Genomic DNA, 16,764 nt, shown 5'->3' with positions numbered 1-16,764 from the left:
CTTGAGGTACGTGGTCAAACATGTTTGGAAACCACTAGCCTAGAAGTTTCTGGATCCTCTATTGCTCTAACCCTAAGGTGGGTAAATGAAACTAGTTTGTGTCTGAGCTGGATTTTTAGTATCTGTGAGGCACAGGTGACAACCATTCAGACTTTGGGGGACTTAACCTTATCCCTACAAGTGTGTGTGTGTGTGTGTTTGTGTGTGTGTGTTTGTGTGTGTGTGTGTGTGTGTGTGTGTGTGTGGTGTGCGACAGGGGAGGAGGGATGAGTCTTCCTACTGGTATGGATTCCATGGAACTGTCTTCACCTCCAAGCCTAGAGGTGAACTTGGGCCCCCTTCCTGGCCTGCACGTCTGCACAGGATTCCTCTGTTCACTTGTAGCCCGCTCATAGGCAGCACTTTTCTCCCCAGGAGCCAAAAGCACTTCTCTGACATGCCCTTATTAATCCTTCATGCCATCCTGTTGCCTGAGCCAGTGACAGGTACAGCAGACAGGAAAATGGGGATGCATGGGGCCCTGGTGGGGAGTGGCAGGAGAGCTATGCCTGCTGGTGGTTCCTGCTGGCACTGGGTGGGGCCCTGAGCTCCAGGCGGCTCCCCAAAAGCTCATTCTGGCAGGCTGTGCCAGCTCTGCGGAAGAAGCAGGGCTAGTGGCCAGAGGCAAGGAAGGGTAGGATCTTCCCTCCTTCAGCAACCAGTCAGGGGGAGGGTGAGCTCTGGGGCCTCACCCTCACAGGGAAAATTCATGGAGACACTTGCCCCAGGCCTATGCCACCTGGTAGGTAGGGCAGGAAGGAGCAAGACCATGGGCTACACACTGGAGAGATGCATCCTTGCACCATTGTCCCTCCTGAGCAAATAAATGCCTTTTACAGATGTGGCTTTGAAAGCAAAAATGCTGTCTCTGAGCCTCTGACATCTGGAGGCCAGATTCAGACATAAACCGATTACTTTATTATCATGAGAGGGTTTTTCTTTCCTAAATCAACAGCCACAGCCCCCTGGCCTGAAGAGCTGGGGTCTAATTGAATTTGGGTGGGTGGTGGGTGGTTATGACTTGTTTTTTGAGAGACTCATGTTGAGGAGCTGAACTGATCCTTGACAAAGGACAAGATGCTTCCCTTGAGAGACGTCTCCAAGTTCAGAGGTGGTCCGAGAATACAATAGGTATACTGTGATGTTTAGCTTGGTGAAAGGCTGACTGCCCCTGTCCCCTCCCAGGATACCAAGATCACAAGACCAAGTGAGCAAGATATGGAGAGGAAGTCCCCCTTACCTGTCCAGTCACAGCCCAGGACCTCTAGCCTCATCCCAATGCCTGCTGGTGACCATCTCTCTGGGTACACCCGCACATATTGTGCTGGAACTGGATCGAACCTTCGGATGTCGGGAGTGTCATAGTGCATGTTCCCTTCAAACAGCTATGGGGAGACAAGTTGTTCAGCCCTCCAGTAGAAATGCTCCCCACTCACCTCTCCCCACCCGACACCCTCACATTGTGGTTGATTTGTGAGGCATTACCATTATGTGACTTCATTTCAAACCAAGGTCTTTGTTCATTTGGAGAAGTCCACGAGGGACCTCGAAATATGGAAATTAGGGAGCATTAGAGTGGCCATTGTCAGGGGAGATCTAAGCTCCAAATGTGATTTAAGCTGACCTTGGCCAGGAAGAACGGAAGGCAGCGTTGGCTGTGTCTACCAGTCCAGATTCCTTGCCTTATTTTAAAAGTGTTTTTTTCTAATACTTGGATGTCTGTGTGTATAAGGTACCTGAACGAGATAGGGATATAGCTCAGTTGGTGGTATGCTTGCCTGCATGAATGAGGCCCTACAGGTTATTAAATCTCCAGAAGCATGGGACCAATATGATCCCAATGGCCAACAGTTCCCAGTTCACTGACAGTCTGAAAGAAAACAGCCACTCCCTTTAGGGTAATAATACCATCCTCTTGATTGCAAATTGATGGCCTGGGATTGTCTTCTAGACCTTGGTTTATCAGAAGCAATTCTACCAAAAGAAACCTCTCCTAGATTGCCAATGCATAAAATTGCTGACAGAAGTTGGAGCTGTGTGGGAACTCCACCCAGAGCCACCTCAGAGTCCTTCACATAGGGAGAGGACAGGTGTTGAGGTGGCTATGTCCAGGAACACCTGGGGGTCAGCCATCTGCAGGTACTCAGGATCCACAGTCTTGAAAGTAAGGACACTGCCTCAGGCAGGGCATGCTCTGAAACTTGCCCAAATGGTTTCAGCTTCCAAGAAGAGCCACGATTAGCCGTCACTAGGGAACTTGTGGTCCAGTTCCCGCTCTATCCATCAAAGGTTCTGGTTTCCAAACCCTGAGTCTTTCCAAGCCCCTGGAATCATGAGCTGGAAGTTCACATCAGGACTGTCAAGACCTCCAACTTAGCCCTGGCCTATGCATTCAGAAAGCAAAGCCTTGCTCATTACGGGGAGGATTCCTTCCTTGGTTAAAGATTCTGTACTTCTGTAGAAATGAGGACCAGATAGCCTGGCCTGCCAGGAGACGAATCTGCAGAGGGAAGAGGCATGGAGTGCTCTTCCTTCTGGGGCTCCTTGCATGCCAGGCTGAAGGCCAGCCTTCCCTTCTCTCATGGCAGGGGTGGGCTGTCCTGATCTGTTCCTGCTGGCCCAGCATCATTCTCTCTTCCTTTCGAACTCAGTGTGAGAGGCACAAAAGATCCGAGCAATCAAGACTAAGGAAATACGAAGGAGCGTAACGTTCAGAAAAACTGTTGTTTTTGGAAGTAAACCCCCAGTTTCTATAGTCTGGCCTCCAACAACCACATCCCCTTGGGATGTCTGGCCCATTTCAAGGAACGTTTATCCAGAAGAGGCTGACAAGGGCACTAAACTTCATAAGCAGGCAGTGCTGAGTACTGGTTGGCTATCTGGGTTTTGAAGTCTGACTTTGTGGTTTCAAGCACCGGTAAACAGTGTGGCCCTGGATATAACGTAAGCCTCCATTTTGTCATCTCTAAAATTGTGAGTGATCAAATAATAGGCTTTGTAGAAAGAGTATGGGGATTAAGAAGGAGTATAATTTAAGGACCAGGCCTGGCATAACATAGTCTCTTGGTTGATTCCCATTTTATTGGACTGATGGGATTTGATGATGGCTGCTAGATGGGAAATCAGTACCTCAACTCTCCGCACCCCACTTCACCTCTATTTAGAATGGCATCAGAGTTCCCTCAGAACAGCCTACCTTTGGCTGCTGAGTCCTGGGATCCTGGATGTATTCCCAGTCCTTGCCGTTTAGGCTGTAGGAGACTTTGAACTTGCGTACAAATGCCCTGGCTTCCATGGCAGAGATGCTGTCCCCTCCACGGGCTCCCTGGATGATGACACCTTTCACTGTCTTGGGCGTCCCCAAGTCCACCTGAAGCCACTCTTCACCTGGCTGGGCTTGAGGGTTCCGAGGGAACCAGCCGGAACGGCTGCTGACCAGGCGGGCTGCACTGGGGCTCCAGAGGTATTCTCGGGTGGAGGAGGCAGAGATCTGGGTATCAGCAATGAGGCCTGAGAGCATCCCCAGCATGTTGGAGCAGGGTGCATCTAGAAGAGACGAGGAAAATCCTAGAAGTCAAGGCTGAGGCCCACTCATTAAGCGGCTATCAGATCTTCAGGGCACATGCTTATTTGTTTTATTTTGCATTGTGAGGCTATATAGTCAGAACCTGAACTTGGACCCAGAATGCTTGGTTTTGTCTTCACTCTGCTTGCTAACTTAGCGAGGTGACTTTGGTCAAGTGATTTCATTGCTCCAAACATCAAATTCCCCGAGTCTACATGGGCTCTCTCAACAGTGCCTACCTCTTCAGGGCTGTCGTGAGGACTCTATTAGTTACCTCAGAGCAGGCCTTAGAATAGAGCCTCATGTACCAGGGTTCAGTGGCTGCTAGCCATTTGTAGTCACAGCTCTGACCAGGGCTTCTGAGAATGTGTGTCGGCACATCCATCCATGACACCAATCCCCAATGACCCTCAAGGACAGTGAGTGCAGTGGAGTTCAGGCAAGCATTAAATTATTTCCTGGGAGATCATTTTGCCTACAAGATGGGAACTTGGATTCAGTACCAAGTTCTCCACATGTGTGACCAGAGCTCTTTACTGCTTTGGGTCCTTCCCAAACACTGCTTCCACCACCTGACATGTGCCCCCACCCCCATTCACTACAAGACTAACCAGTCTTTCTTGACTTGCCAGGCTACGTCAAGTCCTTTGTAGAACACTCCGAGGACCATGAGACCCTGTTTCTACATATTCTTCATAGTTTTTGAATTGACATTGATTTATCATTTTGTTTGTTATCAATTTATCCATCCAACTTGTCAAAATGCCCACACAAGACTGGGTCTGTCATGCCCCCATTATGTCTATAATACCATGTCTAGATTTTGGTCTCTACATGAGGCAGGAGAGAGTACTATTTGAGACTCAAGTTACCTAGGTTCAAACCCTGGTACCATCACTTCTTGGGAATTTAGTAAAGTGAGGACAATGACCTATGCCATTGAGTTCTAATAAGAATAATAAAAATAAAAAAAATAATAAAAGATAGCACACTTATGGTGGGACTAGAATCTGGTATCTAATTATCATTCAATACATTTTAACTAGTAGAAGCAGCAGTAGCATAATAAAAATGGATTAGATGAATGGATGGGTGAATAAATGAATGAAAAGATTAAGTCTGGTAGAAGTTGGGCCTTTGAGCCATTCATTTTGGGAAGGTCACATGGTACAATATCATCGATTCAGTAAGAGGGGAGAAGCCTAGAATGTAATTGCTTCTTCTGTCTTGCCGGAACCCCACCCCCACCCCCAACTCACCTGTGACTCGACAGCCAAAGAGCTCCAGTCGAAGGGCGATGCCCAAGTGCCACGTCTGTGGGCGGATCCTGATGAACCTTGTCAGCAGTGGTGTGTGGAGTTTATTTAGAACCACCTCAGTCGCATCATTGTTAGCTTGGAATACCTGCAACATAAGATGCAGAGCAGTGTCACTGAAATCCTGTTTATGAGGCCAACTCTTGAGCCGTCATCTCGAGGGGCAGGAAAGCATCACAAGCCGTTCCTAGAACCCACCAGTGGCTCGGTCCTGTTGGGCTTTTTAGAATAACTGAAAAAAAAAAAAGGTTAATTTCTCATTCTGCTCTAACTTGAAAACAACAACAACAAAAAATAGCGAACGTTGCAAAAAGTTTTGGAAGGAAGGAATATTTTGCTTCTGAGCTGAGAGCAAACAGAAGAAGGAGCTTTCAAAAAGAAAACACTTCAGAAGCCGAGCGAGAGAAGAAAGCACATCCATTGTAAGGGAGGTAGCCATGTCATCTGTCAGGGCCAGCAGACCTCACACACTAGCTTGAACTTGACACTCTCTCTTCCTCACGTTCATTCGGGCACACGGGGCTACTTAGAGGGCCTTTTCTAATTGCATACTCCTTCAGTGTTGTTTTTGTTAGTTCCTTAGACACTTCCCCATTCTGAGTGAGTGAGTGGGTGAGGGGGGACGTCTACCCAGTACCTTCTGTCAGTCAACGCTTTTCTTGGTTCTCTCTGCTCTGTTGTAGACAGCCTCTTAAGAGCCGTGCTCCAGCTCCCTCTTAGTGTAGCCCCAAGTCTGTCATGAAATCCATCCCTGTCCCCAGCTGACCGGAGCCTCTCTTATGGGAGGAAAGGCTTTTTGGAATAGCTTCTGACCTAACATGGTAGGCACAAGTCCCGGCTCACCAGATGGCCCAAATCAATAATGGCCATATGGACCTCATGTATTTGTATGCTCTCCATTAAAAAATAAGTAAGTAGAGCAAGAATATGTGAATTTCTTTTCGTTTCCCTGGGTAAGGGTGGATGGAAGAAGCAAACAGCCAACTGTCACTTCAAATTCATGCCTGTCATATATATATATATTATATATATATATATATATATATTATATATATATATATATATATATATCAACCACAGGACCTTGTAGATCTGCTCATGGCCAATCCTGCTGGACCAGCAGTCTCTCCTGCACAGGGAAACCAGAATCTCCAGTTCTCAACACTCAGTACCTGCCAGGTGTTCAGGCCACAGACAGGAAAAGGACAAGAGAGATTTGAAAACTGGCATATTGAACACCGATGAAGCCAGATGCTGTCAACATGATGACTGGATACCACACTCACAACCTCTGCTTTACTGATGGGGAAACTGAGGCTCGCGCATCTCTGTGTGGATCCATGGCATTCAAGTCTGCGGTTTCCTTTGTGGACTCCCATCTCTTTTGATAAATTTACAGCATTATAACGGGCGGCTAGGAGTCCTGATGGCCAGGTAGCCAACCATCATGTGCTGAGGAGAAGAAAAGTCACAGACTAGTGATGTGATCCCCATGGGGAGTTTATAATCCCACTACAGGACGGTTTTGGGAACAGCAGAATATCTTGCAAGCTTACAGGCAGTCAACAATGCATCCTTTTCTTCTCGATCAACTGTGAGCCCTACCATTTGGCAACCTGGACCCTCCATATTTTCCATTTGCTAAGGCCAAAAGATTGAGGCAGTTAAGAACACCTCACAGATGACAGGGGTAAAGGGGAAGAGTCTTCACACCTTCTGCAACCAAATGAAGTGGGGAGGTAGCTTGTTCCACACAGGAAAAAAAAAAAAAAAAAGGAAATGGATGTTATCAGTCCACTGTGCTTAAACCACAGGACGAAACCTACTCCAAGAGAATCCTACTCAATCATCCTGACCACTGTTCTCTCCACTCCCTAGGTAGCTCTCCCACGCAGGACCCTAAAGCCACTGGTATCCCCTCTGCAGCTTTGTGTGACACTGGGAACACAGAAGGGCCACTCCTCTTGCTCTGGGTTTGGTCCTGCTGCCGCCTTTACAAAGACTGCAGACGGAAGACCAAGTTAGCAAAGAGAGAGGAAGGAGCCAGAGGGAGAGGAGCCAGAGCAAAAGGCCTGTGAGGAGAGCCCCCCCCCCCCGCCAACCCCCCCCCCCCCCCCATCCTGACCCCTTGATATGCTAATCTTTGAGAGAATGGGGTTCCAGAAAGACCTTGCCTCCCCTTTGCTGTTTCTTGCTTCCTTGGTGCTGACAATGACTCTCCAGTACTGAGGAACGGGCTGGAGGAACTGAATCCAAGCAAGCTAAGGAGATGAGTCAGTTCTTCTAGAGTTCAGCATGCAGCACAGACTTTGCTGTTTTGTTTTGTTGTTTGGGGAGCAGCAAATGACACACTCTGTTGATTTCGGACGGGTGCTGTGAGCAGTGGGGGCCACCTCTGGATGTTCCCCGCTGCCAGTGGTGATGGTGACTGTGTGTGGCCTCCATTGGCAGAGGTGGCTTCAGCTGGCACATAAATACGTAATTGGAGAGCTGAAAGGGTTTGAACTTGCACATAGCTTCTAATCCACAACACGTACACCATGCTGGTACCATTTAGAAACACAGCATGCTTTATGTGTTTTTAATATCCAATTTTATCTTCTCTGACCCCCTTCATTTCTCAGCCTTGGCAGATAATCCCAGGAAATCTTTTCTCTTCTCCTCCTCCTCCTCCCTCTTCTTTTCTGGTACAAAGGGTCTTACTTGGCCCAGAACTCATGATGTAGTTTAGTCTGGCTTTGAACTTGAGATTCTCCTGCTCAGCTTCACGAGTGCTGACACACACCACTGTGCCTGATTCTCCATCCTCCCTTCTTAAGAAAATGATTGCACAGCTTGAGTATCCTTGGGAGTGGACAACATAGGAATAAATACGCTACATGTGGGCACCGGGGTTTCACACAGCCAGACGCACCAGCCAGAGAGAATGCATGTGACCATGAGCTTTGGGTGAAACCCCTCATGTTCCGCCCACAGTGGCCTCAGTCAGGATGGGAGAGGAGCACACGATTGATCTGTGTGTCTCACATGGAATTCTGTTCTGCCATTAAGTTTTGCTCTTTCTTCTCCAGTCTCTGGATGGAGAAGAGATTCAAAATGTCTCTTTTGAACCTGGGTTCAAATTATTCTTCAGGTTTCCAAGTTTAGGCCCTTAGTGCTTTCTTTTGGGCTTTTGTCCTTGTACCTCCCTGCGTCGGCCCTCTGTCCAGACTCTCTGCAGAAGGAACATCATCTTTCTGGAGATTTCTGCATGCCTCTCACTCTGAGTGAGGCAGAGAGAACAAAACAAACCCCACCGCTTCATCAGGAGCCTGGAGTCAGGCCCTGCTGCTAATTAGACCAAGAGGTGGGCAAATATCTCTGTCCCCCTTGGGGACACATCGTCCTTCAGTGTAAGTGAGGGCTCTGCAGGAGTTGACCTGCTGGCCCCTCTCTGGCCAGCAGATTCTAAGCCTTTCTCCACAAGAGTCTTCACGGTTTGAACTCCTCTCTAAAAACATCCACTTTGTAAAAGGGCACTTGAATGACCCACTGTTCCTTATAATCTAAGTGCTTCTGTGGGCAATTGCTGTGGCTATTTAATTCATTTTGCCTAGTGCCCAGAACACATGGTGAGTGCTCCATTCACAGGCAGGATATACCTTGTTGATGTGTTGGTTCAATAACAGTTCAAATTATTAATAACCAAGAGTAATGAATAACAACGCCTTAGTCCTTATGCACTGCCTTTTGTCCGAAGATATCAAAGTGCAATTTATGAAAATCCATTTTTAATGAAATATTAAGCAGTTTCTATTTCTCCTGACCCAATGGCTTTACAAGGTCTCTATTTTTCTCCCTGCATCTCCCCTATTTATAGTTGGTAAATGCTATCATATATTATACATCTTTATGACTTTCTCAATGCTTCTGTGGTTTTAGAACCACCCGTCATCCATTTTCTGATCAAATTCCCTAAGATGGATTCTTGGCTTCCAGTCTCAGCATTGCAAGGTAGTATGCCTGGGAAATGATGCCAGGAAACTGGTTTTATTCCCCATTCTCTGCCGACTCACTAAATCACAACAGGCAGATCAATAAACCTTAGATACTTTAATTTCTCCTTTAGGAAGATAAAGTCATTGCAAGCTTGCTGGTAGACACTAGACCCTACCAGCCCTTGTGACCTGCTCCAGGAATTCCTAGGCCAAATGTTGGAGTGGGAACTAAGTCAGAAGTCATAAGTGGGCCTTTGGACAACTGGGAGAGTTCAAGTTTAGAAGGCCCTTCACTTCTAGTTCCTGCCTGTGGCCAAAAACTGTCAAGCCAATCCTTGGCAGTGAGATGTTTGAAATGGTGGGAAACATCAATAGATTGCTCATATGTCTTATACCTGGATAGGGACGTACCACATACAGTGATCAAATTTTAACCACTGCTTAAAAAGCTAGATGTTGAAGAGGATATATATTTTATTCCTTTTAAAAGAAAAATACTAATATAGCAGCTACTTTACCACCCAAAGGAAGATAAGGAGTGTGTGCACGCTGACCCTAGCCTTCTGGGGGTCATTGATTAAATATTTGTATATGTATTGGTTTTCAGGAAGCTATGAGGAACCAACAGCTTTCTTTGAGTGCATCTGTGCAAAGCAAGTTCAAAAAACCAATTCAGGGCACAAAGTGGCTTGGTAATCCATTTGGTGCCTTGCTGAATTCTGAACATAATCCAACATTTTCCGATTGATTCTTGGGGCCTTTGCTTTATTTTCAGTAGGACAGAATCTGAAACCCAGCAGCATGGAATGGATTTCTGATTTGTGCCTCTGGGGGAGGGGAAAAATACCTGCCAAGTAAATCAGCTGCTATCCAACACCTCAATTTGGTTGTCATCGAACACCCCCAGGGAAAAACAAAAAGCAGTCTGCACAGTTTCACCAGGCTCATGGCCCCCAGGCTTGGGTTTTATGGACTATATAATATAATGCAGAAGAAAAAAATCACTTCTTACACATAAAAGAAAATCCTTCTATCTAGCAAGGCAGGATCAGTGATGATTTTTTGAGTTCCTTTTTTCCCCTGTTTCTTGCCCATTCCTGGTCTTGGCCACCTTGCCTTTGCTGGCTTTCCTTATGTATTTTTTAAAATACAGGTAGGCGCTTTGGCCCGGCTGAGAATGGTTCCAGGCCCCTAAAAGGGAGATGTGCTGCCTACCCTACGGCCCTATCCTATGCACTATTCATCTCTGCTGTGGCATCCATATGTCTGGGATCATGTATGCTATAAGTCACTGTGCCTGCTTCAAGGACCAAGGAGAAGATTCTGGAAAAGTTGTTGAGCTCCTGAGAACAGAGACAATTTTCAGGCCTAGTAGCTGTGCGGGCTTTCTAAATGAGGAAGGCCCTTTGTTAGGCAAGCTGCTCTTCACATGAGTGTGATGTCCAGTGTGAGAAAAGTTTCAGTATTCTACTTGTCTCTTTTGTACATGTGGCTAGACATACTGTTTACTTCTAGGTGGCTGTAAACATCTGAACTCTCTCAGCTCCAGGGACTGCAAAGAGAGCGGAAGCAAGTTTCAAAGACGATGTCTCTGTTAGACCCTGAGGTAGAATTTATGTGGAGGACTTCTTTCTTAAAAATCATTGCTCCCCATTAATAAATGTTAATTGCATCCAGAGTTCTCCTTTTCAATGTGTTTGGTGCAGATACATGAGGAGAGCAGGGCAGGCCAGAAATGAAGGGTGGGGGAACTGGGAAGCCACAGTCACTTCAGGAAATGCAGCAACTTGTCCCGATGTGGGGCCAAGAGCCTTCCTCCTTCTCCTGTCCTGTCCTCTCACACTTTCTCCTAAACCACCCATCACGTCTGCACATAAAAGTAAATGGTTAATCAATGAATGGCATCCCATTTAATTAATCTGCTGTACCAAACAGGCAAGGTGGAGGGAGGGGCCGCGGGGGAAATGATGGTGAGGCAATGGGCTTTGCTGTTTCCTGTCCTGTTTGTAAATCACAGTCTGGGCAGTTCTCTCTCTTAAAAACTCCTCCTTAAAGACCGTAGCAAAAGTTTTAACTCAAGCTGCCTTCATTCTAGTGAATGTGGGAACATAGCCAGATGCAGTCAAAAGTGTGCGTGTGTGTATGTGGTGTAGACATAGCTATCTATCTGTCGGTCTGCCTGTCTATTATCTATCTATCTATCTATCTATCTATCTATCTATCTATCTATCTATCATCTATTCTATCTAAGGGAGGGTCACGGAGGGCCAGGGAGGGGAGGGTCGGGGATGGGGGAGGGTAAAGGAGCCCTTTAATAACCAAATGCTCATTTGTGACTGGGATGACCTCTGCTCCCCTCCTCCCCTAATGTAAGGCTGGTTTTGTCATCAGACCGCTTCTTTCTGGGGGTGAGTGGAGGTGGGTGGGTTGCGTACATCCCCATCTGTGTGTGCCTTGTGGGGGCCTCTACATTTAATGCAGGATTATGTTACTCCCATGGAGACACTGAGCCCTGGAACACAGCCTGCTAACAGGATTAGGGTTTCAGGATTTGAGACAGGAAAGCATCAGGGAAGAGAGGGAGAGGGCAGGAGAGGAGAGGAGGACAGTTGGGGACCCAGGCTGGAGGAATAACAGGCTGGAAAAGCATCGTCCACTGCTATGAAAGATGCAGAGAGGAACCTAGGCAGATACTTCAGCGGGGGTGGGGGTCCTCAACATCTGGGAGCTTCCTGACACTGGTCTCTAGGGACTTTCTTTTTAAAGGCAGTTCCCCAAGTGGACAGAAGAAAGACAGGCAGACAGACAGACACACACACACACCAAAACAAATGAACAAAAAAAAAAAAACCCAAAACCCAAAAACCAAAAACAAACCAAAAAACCAAAACAAACAAACAAAAACCAAAAACTGAGCTTGAACAGCACCCTACTACCCATGTGCCTCTCCCAGGACCAGTTTCTACAACCACAGAGCAGGGAACAGAGAGCAAAGAATCCATCAGATGAAGAAGCCTTCCCTTCAACACTTGTCTGGGTTCTCTGGAAATAGCCAAAGACAGTGTGTCCCAGATCCCAGCCACACCAATGTTCTGTTTGTCTCCCCTTCTTTTCCAGTCCTGGCCTGGGAGCACAAGGAAGCCGGCCAGCACCGAGGTTGGCAGTGCCAGGGAGGCTGGCCTCAGCTCTGAGACAGTTCAGCACCCAGGGGACCCGGATGAAGTCGGCTAACAGCAGCCTGACAAAGAACGGTTCAAGCGCACGTATAATGAAATTTCCCCTCGAGCTTCCTCAGTGGAGAGGCTAAAGGTCTGAGCTCATCCCACGACACATGGCTAAGGGACAAACTGAATTACCCAGCACACTGGACTCCTCTCAGTCATAATGGAGGGGGATGCACAAACTGGGGGACTTGAACTTGGAAAGGGTGCTTGCCCTCTTCGGAGCACGGATAACCGTGTTTAGATCATACAATTGTATCTACAGCTTCTGAAGGCTGATGCTCTTCCCTAGCTTGAGTCTCCTCTTTATACAACAACAACAGCAACAAAATGACAAACCGCAAAAGGAATAAACACAAGTATTCACGAAGAGGTTTTTTAAAAAAAATCTTCAAAATTATTAATTGCAGGAATAATTGCATCCCCCAATAAAGAATGAGGCTAGGAGGGACGTTTATCGGAGACAGCTCAAGTGCAAGGCCTGATGACTTCTCTCAGTCCCTTCCGGGTCTGGCTTTTAAGAGAGGCTTAAAGATATAGATCCCATGGGAACCTGCTGCTTTTGACATTGACAACTTGCTTCGCTGCTCAAAAAGAGTTCTGCTTTCTGGTGACATCTGTAGAGGACCCTCCCTCTGCAGACAGCCAGGTGCTCCGCTCACAGCAGCCGCAGGGATGGTGCCACTGCGTTGGGGTGGCTGGGAACACCAAGATGGAGCTGGGAAGGGACTCTCCAAGGCCACATGGTCTGCTGTCTCAGGAGATCTACAGCAGATCTTCCAATGTGCTTCCAAGGCATTGCCAGGGGGATTGGGGTGTGGCCTCCTGACACTCTTTCCTTCCAAGTCTCTGATTTACAAAAATGATTTGTTTTAATTAAGAAAATAAATACAGGGCAGAGGAGTTTAGAAGCAGGGGCACTTGTTTTGAAGGGAAGTGGCCAAACCAAATAAATAGCAACTTCTTTCAACTCCATCTTCAGGATCCTGTGATGGAGCCCAAACTCCTCACAAAATGCTTAGCCTTGAATCCTGAACTGTACTGTTCACTTTTAGACTCCGTTAGTAAACAGAGACTCCAGGGTGTGCATGCCTCTCGGGCCTCCCAGCTGCCAGGAAGCTAGTTTCCCCATGGATGGAAGGCCTGGGACAGACCGTGGGAGCATCTGCTTTGGTGCCGAAGCCTGGTGACCAGGACTGCCTTTCCTGGGGACTCCAAGATCCTCAAGTCCCTGGGGCAAGTTGCTTAGACTCTGAGAGCTACAATTCCACCTGCCAAACGTCACCAAGTTCTGAAGCAATTAAGTCGGCGTCTGAGGGTTCATGTGAGCTCGGCGTATCTCTGCCACGTATTACTGGGTCATTCTGCAAAGCCACGGGCCCAAGGCTTATTCTTCCTTATCTTTTCTATCCTCAACCTGGCCATTGGAGATTAGAACATCTCTTTTTGTGTTGCTTTTTTTTTTTTTCCAAATAGAAAAGAATTCCCAGCCACACCATCCATCAGGGGAAGGTAACCAGAATGATACCAATAAGAGAGCTGCTTCCACTGGCAAAGTAAAGGGAAACTAAAGGGGACAGTGGTCTTTGTCCCACTGTCCCAAGAACAGTCATGGCTCCATTCCTCAGGCATAGATGGTCCCTTCAGTGCAGAATTACGGGTTCAGAATCCCAGAGGATGGAAGGACTGTGAGCGCAGACTGGTGACTCTGAGCTGTTCCCACTGTTCTCTATGCACCTTTCTTGGTGTGCACATGCATACTTGCCCCTGTAAGTATACACATTGGCGCACGCACACACGAAATTGCTTACCAGCGTTGACGCCATGCTTGTACCTGGGATGTTACTCACACAGCTGGGAAAAGCAAAGGCAGTAGTTTCTGCTGTGGTTTCTGACGGGACAGACGCATGTGAAGTAATTTGTGTAATCTGGGGGAGCACAAACGGGCGGAGGAGCTCTCGGCTCTGTGGCTGCATCATAAATATGCATAAGGCAGGCCTGCCTATATGAAAATCATGGGTTCCATATTTACTGCATGTGGAACTGGGTGAGGCCTGGGGGATGTGTGGTGCATGCGGTCTGCATAAGCAGGCTGCATTTTGCCAGGAAGGCGCTCATGAACCACCGACACCGTGGATCAGGCTTTTCACGGGGAGCCTCGTGAATACCTGTTGAACATTGAGAGACTGCAGAGAAACTGCTCGCTGACTAGGAAGGCTGGAAACGAGTTCTTCAGTCTTCCTCATCTCCCAGCAGGAAGAAGAAAGCCACCCACAGGCTTGGACCTTGCCTTGTCCAGCCAGGGTGAATATCTGCTGCGACATAACCCGGCCATCCCCACCACCTTGAGTGCTCATTAATCTTGTTTTTCTCTAGTTTGTCCAGCTCCCCGGTCTTTGATATGCTGCATTGGTGTTGACAGTGGCCAGGGAATTGAAACTGAGTTTCCAAATTTGTGCTCTAAGTGTCACAACACCCTCTCTACTTCCTCTGCCCTGAGAAGGAAGGTGTTTTCCAGCTCTTTCTCTGCACTCTGGCACCCAGCACGCTGCAGCTGCCTTCTCTGTCCTGCTTTCCCCTTAAATCCTGCTGTCCGAGTTTCAAGCCCACCACGGGACACCAGAGAGCTTGGCACAGTGCCCAGCATCCAGAAACCACAAAGAGAAACTCGGGGGTAGTACCAGCGGTGGAGGAGCTCCGCCCTACAGCCTCGCTGCTCTCAGGTCCCCGCCTTCCTCCTGCCTCCCTGTCAATGGCATCAAATCAAACTGCGGCAGACTTGACAAATCTATTTGGCATGGCTCACTCAACTATTTCAACCCCAGCAGCCCAGGGAACTGCAAGTTAAACACAGCTATCTGGGGGAGACCTGTTAACGAAGAGGCTGTGGAGAGCATCCTTGCCGGGGGTGGGGGTAGGGGTGGGAGGTGGGGGGGGGAGGGCCTCCAGGCCGCCCACCACATGCTCACAGGAACTGAGGACAGAGGCAAAGCCTAGTTGGCAGACTTTTCTGTTTTCCTTCCTCATTTTAAGTACCAGGAGAACGTATTTCTAATGAAAAGAGAAAGGGCTTTTCCTCTGTCCCATCTCCTTTGATGTGGGCCAAACTGATCCTCTAACACAAAGCCAAACACAAGACCCTCAAGTTACCCACCACCTAGTGGAGAGGAGGAATTTCACCAAAGGTGGGAAGAGGATGCAGAAGACAGTGAGCATATATTCAACCTGGGAACAGTGAAAAGGATGAGTCTGAAGACTAGGACGCTCATCTCAGTCTCGGGAAGATCTTCCCTGCAAAATTGAATAACGCAGGGGTAAAGCCAGGAGGATGGCGTCCTTTCAAAATGTGCAGTGCTAAGGTATTTCCAAAAGCAGATTTCCTACAAATGGTGTTTTAAATAGCATCCCAGTCCATCTGTGTGCTTTTAAAATCAGCTTATGCTACAGCATCCCTCTGGCCAGCACTGCTTAGTCATTGAACCTGGACAAGGAGCCCGTTAGGGAGCCTCGGGCCTCTCCCCAAGACCCATTCCTACCTGGCTGCTGGCCCTCATCCTGCTAGCTGAATTCCCAGGGTTAGCACTTTCTTGCTGAGAATGTGGGCGGAGAAAGAAAACGTGGGCAGGAAAGGAATGGGGTGAGGTGAGGACTCAGCTCTAGGAGTTCCTCTGGCCTCCAGCTCTGATTCGGCCTCTGCTTCTGACTCATCTCTGGCCTTTCCGAGCTATAGCAATGGAAAAGCTAGCTAGACCTAGCTCACAGGTAAAGGAGAAGGTGTCTTTCCAGTGCTAAATATTTCACTTTCTTTATTGGTCCCATGAAGCAATGCGTATTTGTAGATGAGAAAGATAACTGGTAATATCTAGAAACCATATTTTCACATGAATGGTGCCATGTTACTATGGCGATTTTTGATTAAAAAAAAAAACAACAACAACAACAACAAAAACTACTCCTTTAAAAACTCACATGTCCTATGCGAGATTGCCAACATCACAGGGCAGAATTTTCTGGGTCCAAGGATTCTATTGTATGTGTAAGTTAGAGAGCATGATGCCCTGGGACAGTGACCAGAGATGGCCTTTTGGAAATATTCTTTGGCCACGGATGCCTTATTTTGATAACTTATATCTTTGCAGACCAGAACCTGGTGGGACTGTAGCAAAGGATGAGAGACAGACCTATTTTTCATCACTTTTGGTTTCCTTCCATGGGAGGGTCAGCAGCCTCTTGGAGTCCCAAGGATGCCTCCCTCACCTGCCTAATCTGAGAGTCAACCTGCCTGCAGGGATCACCTTGAGCTTGCTTCCAGTAACAGAGGCTTCTGTTCCCACTCAGGTGAAAACAGAGCACTTCCACTGAGCCCTCCATATGCCACATGTAGCTCATTGCCAGCTGCAGAAACAGAATGCCATGCTTTTTAAGAGTGCTGAGTGCCAGACAATCATCCTTGTGTACAACAAAAGCCTCCTATTGGCCACGTGGACCACATGCCTGGGAGCTACAGACGATGAAGGGACCGGCCCAGAGGGTTCAATGCCTCCCCACTAATCAGGATTGCCTGTTCGGATCCTAACCCCCGACAAATGGGATTTCTCCTCATTATTTATTGTCCTGGTTCTTCTTAGGGACATTGTGACTCCCTC

General features: G+C 47.7%; 1 protein-coding gene across 3 annotated transcripts in view; it reads right to left on the bottom strand.

The window, feature by feature from the left end:
- Positions 1-16,764, bottom strand: part of Nrp2 (neuropilin 2) — a 114,697-nt gene that overhangs the window by 50,223 nt on the left and 47,710 nt on the right. For all 3 annotated transcript variants that reach the window (XM_036172725.1, XM_036172726.1, XM_036172727.1), the window contains exons 8-10: positions 4,864-5,008; positions 3,236-3,585; positions 1,280-1,424 (exon numbers count right to left, since the gene is read on the bottom strand). In XM_036172725.1, the coding sequence (XP_036028618.1) occupies positions 1,280-1,424; positions 3,236-3,585; positions 4,864-5,008 (640 nt within the window). The remainder of the gene's footprint in view (positions 1-1,279; positions 1,425-3,235; positions 3,586-4,863; positions 5,009-16,764) is intronic.

This window comes from Onychomys torridus, chromosome 23 (assembly GCF_903995425.1).
Source record: "Onychomys torridus chromosome 23, mOncTor1.1, whole genome shotgun sequence".
Lineage (NCBI taxonomy): Eukaryota > Metazoa > Chordata > Mammalia > Rodentia > Cricetidae > Onychomys > Onychomys torridus.
Note: the sequence above shows the minus strand (reverse complement) of the source record. Positions and strands in the feature narration are given on the sequence as shown.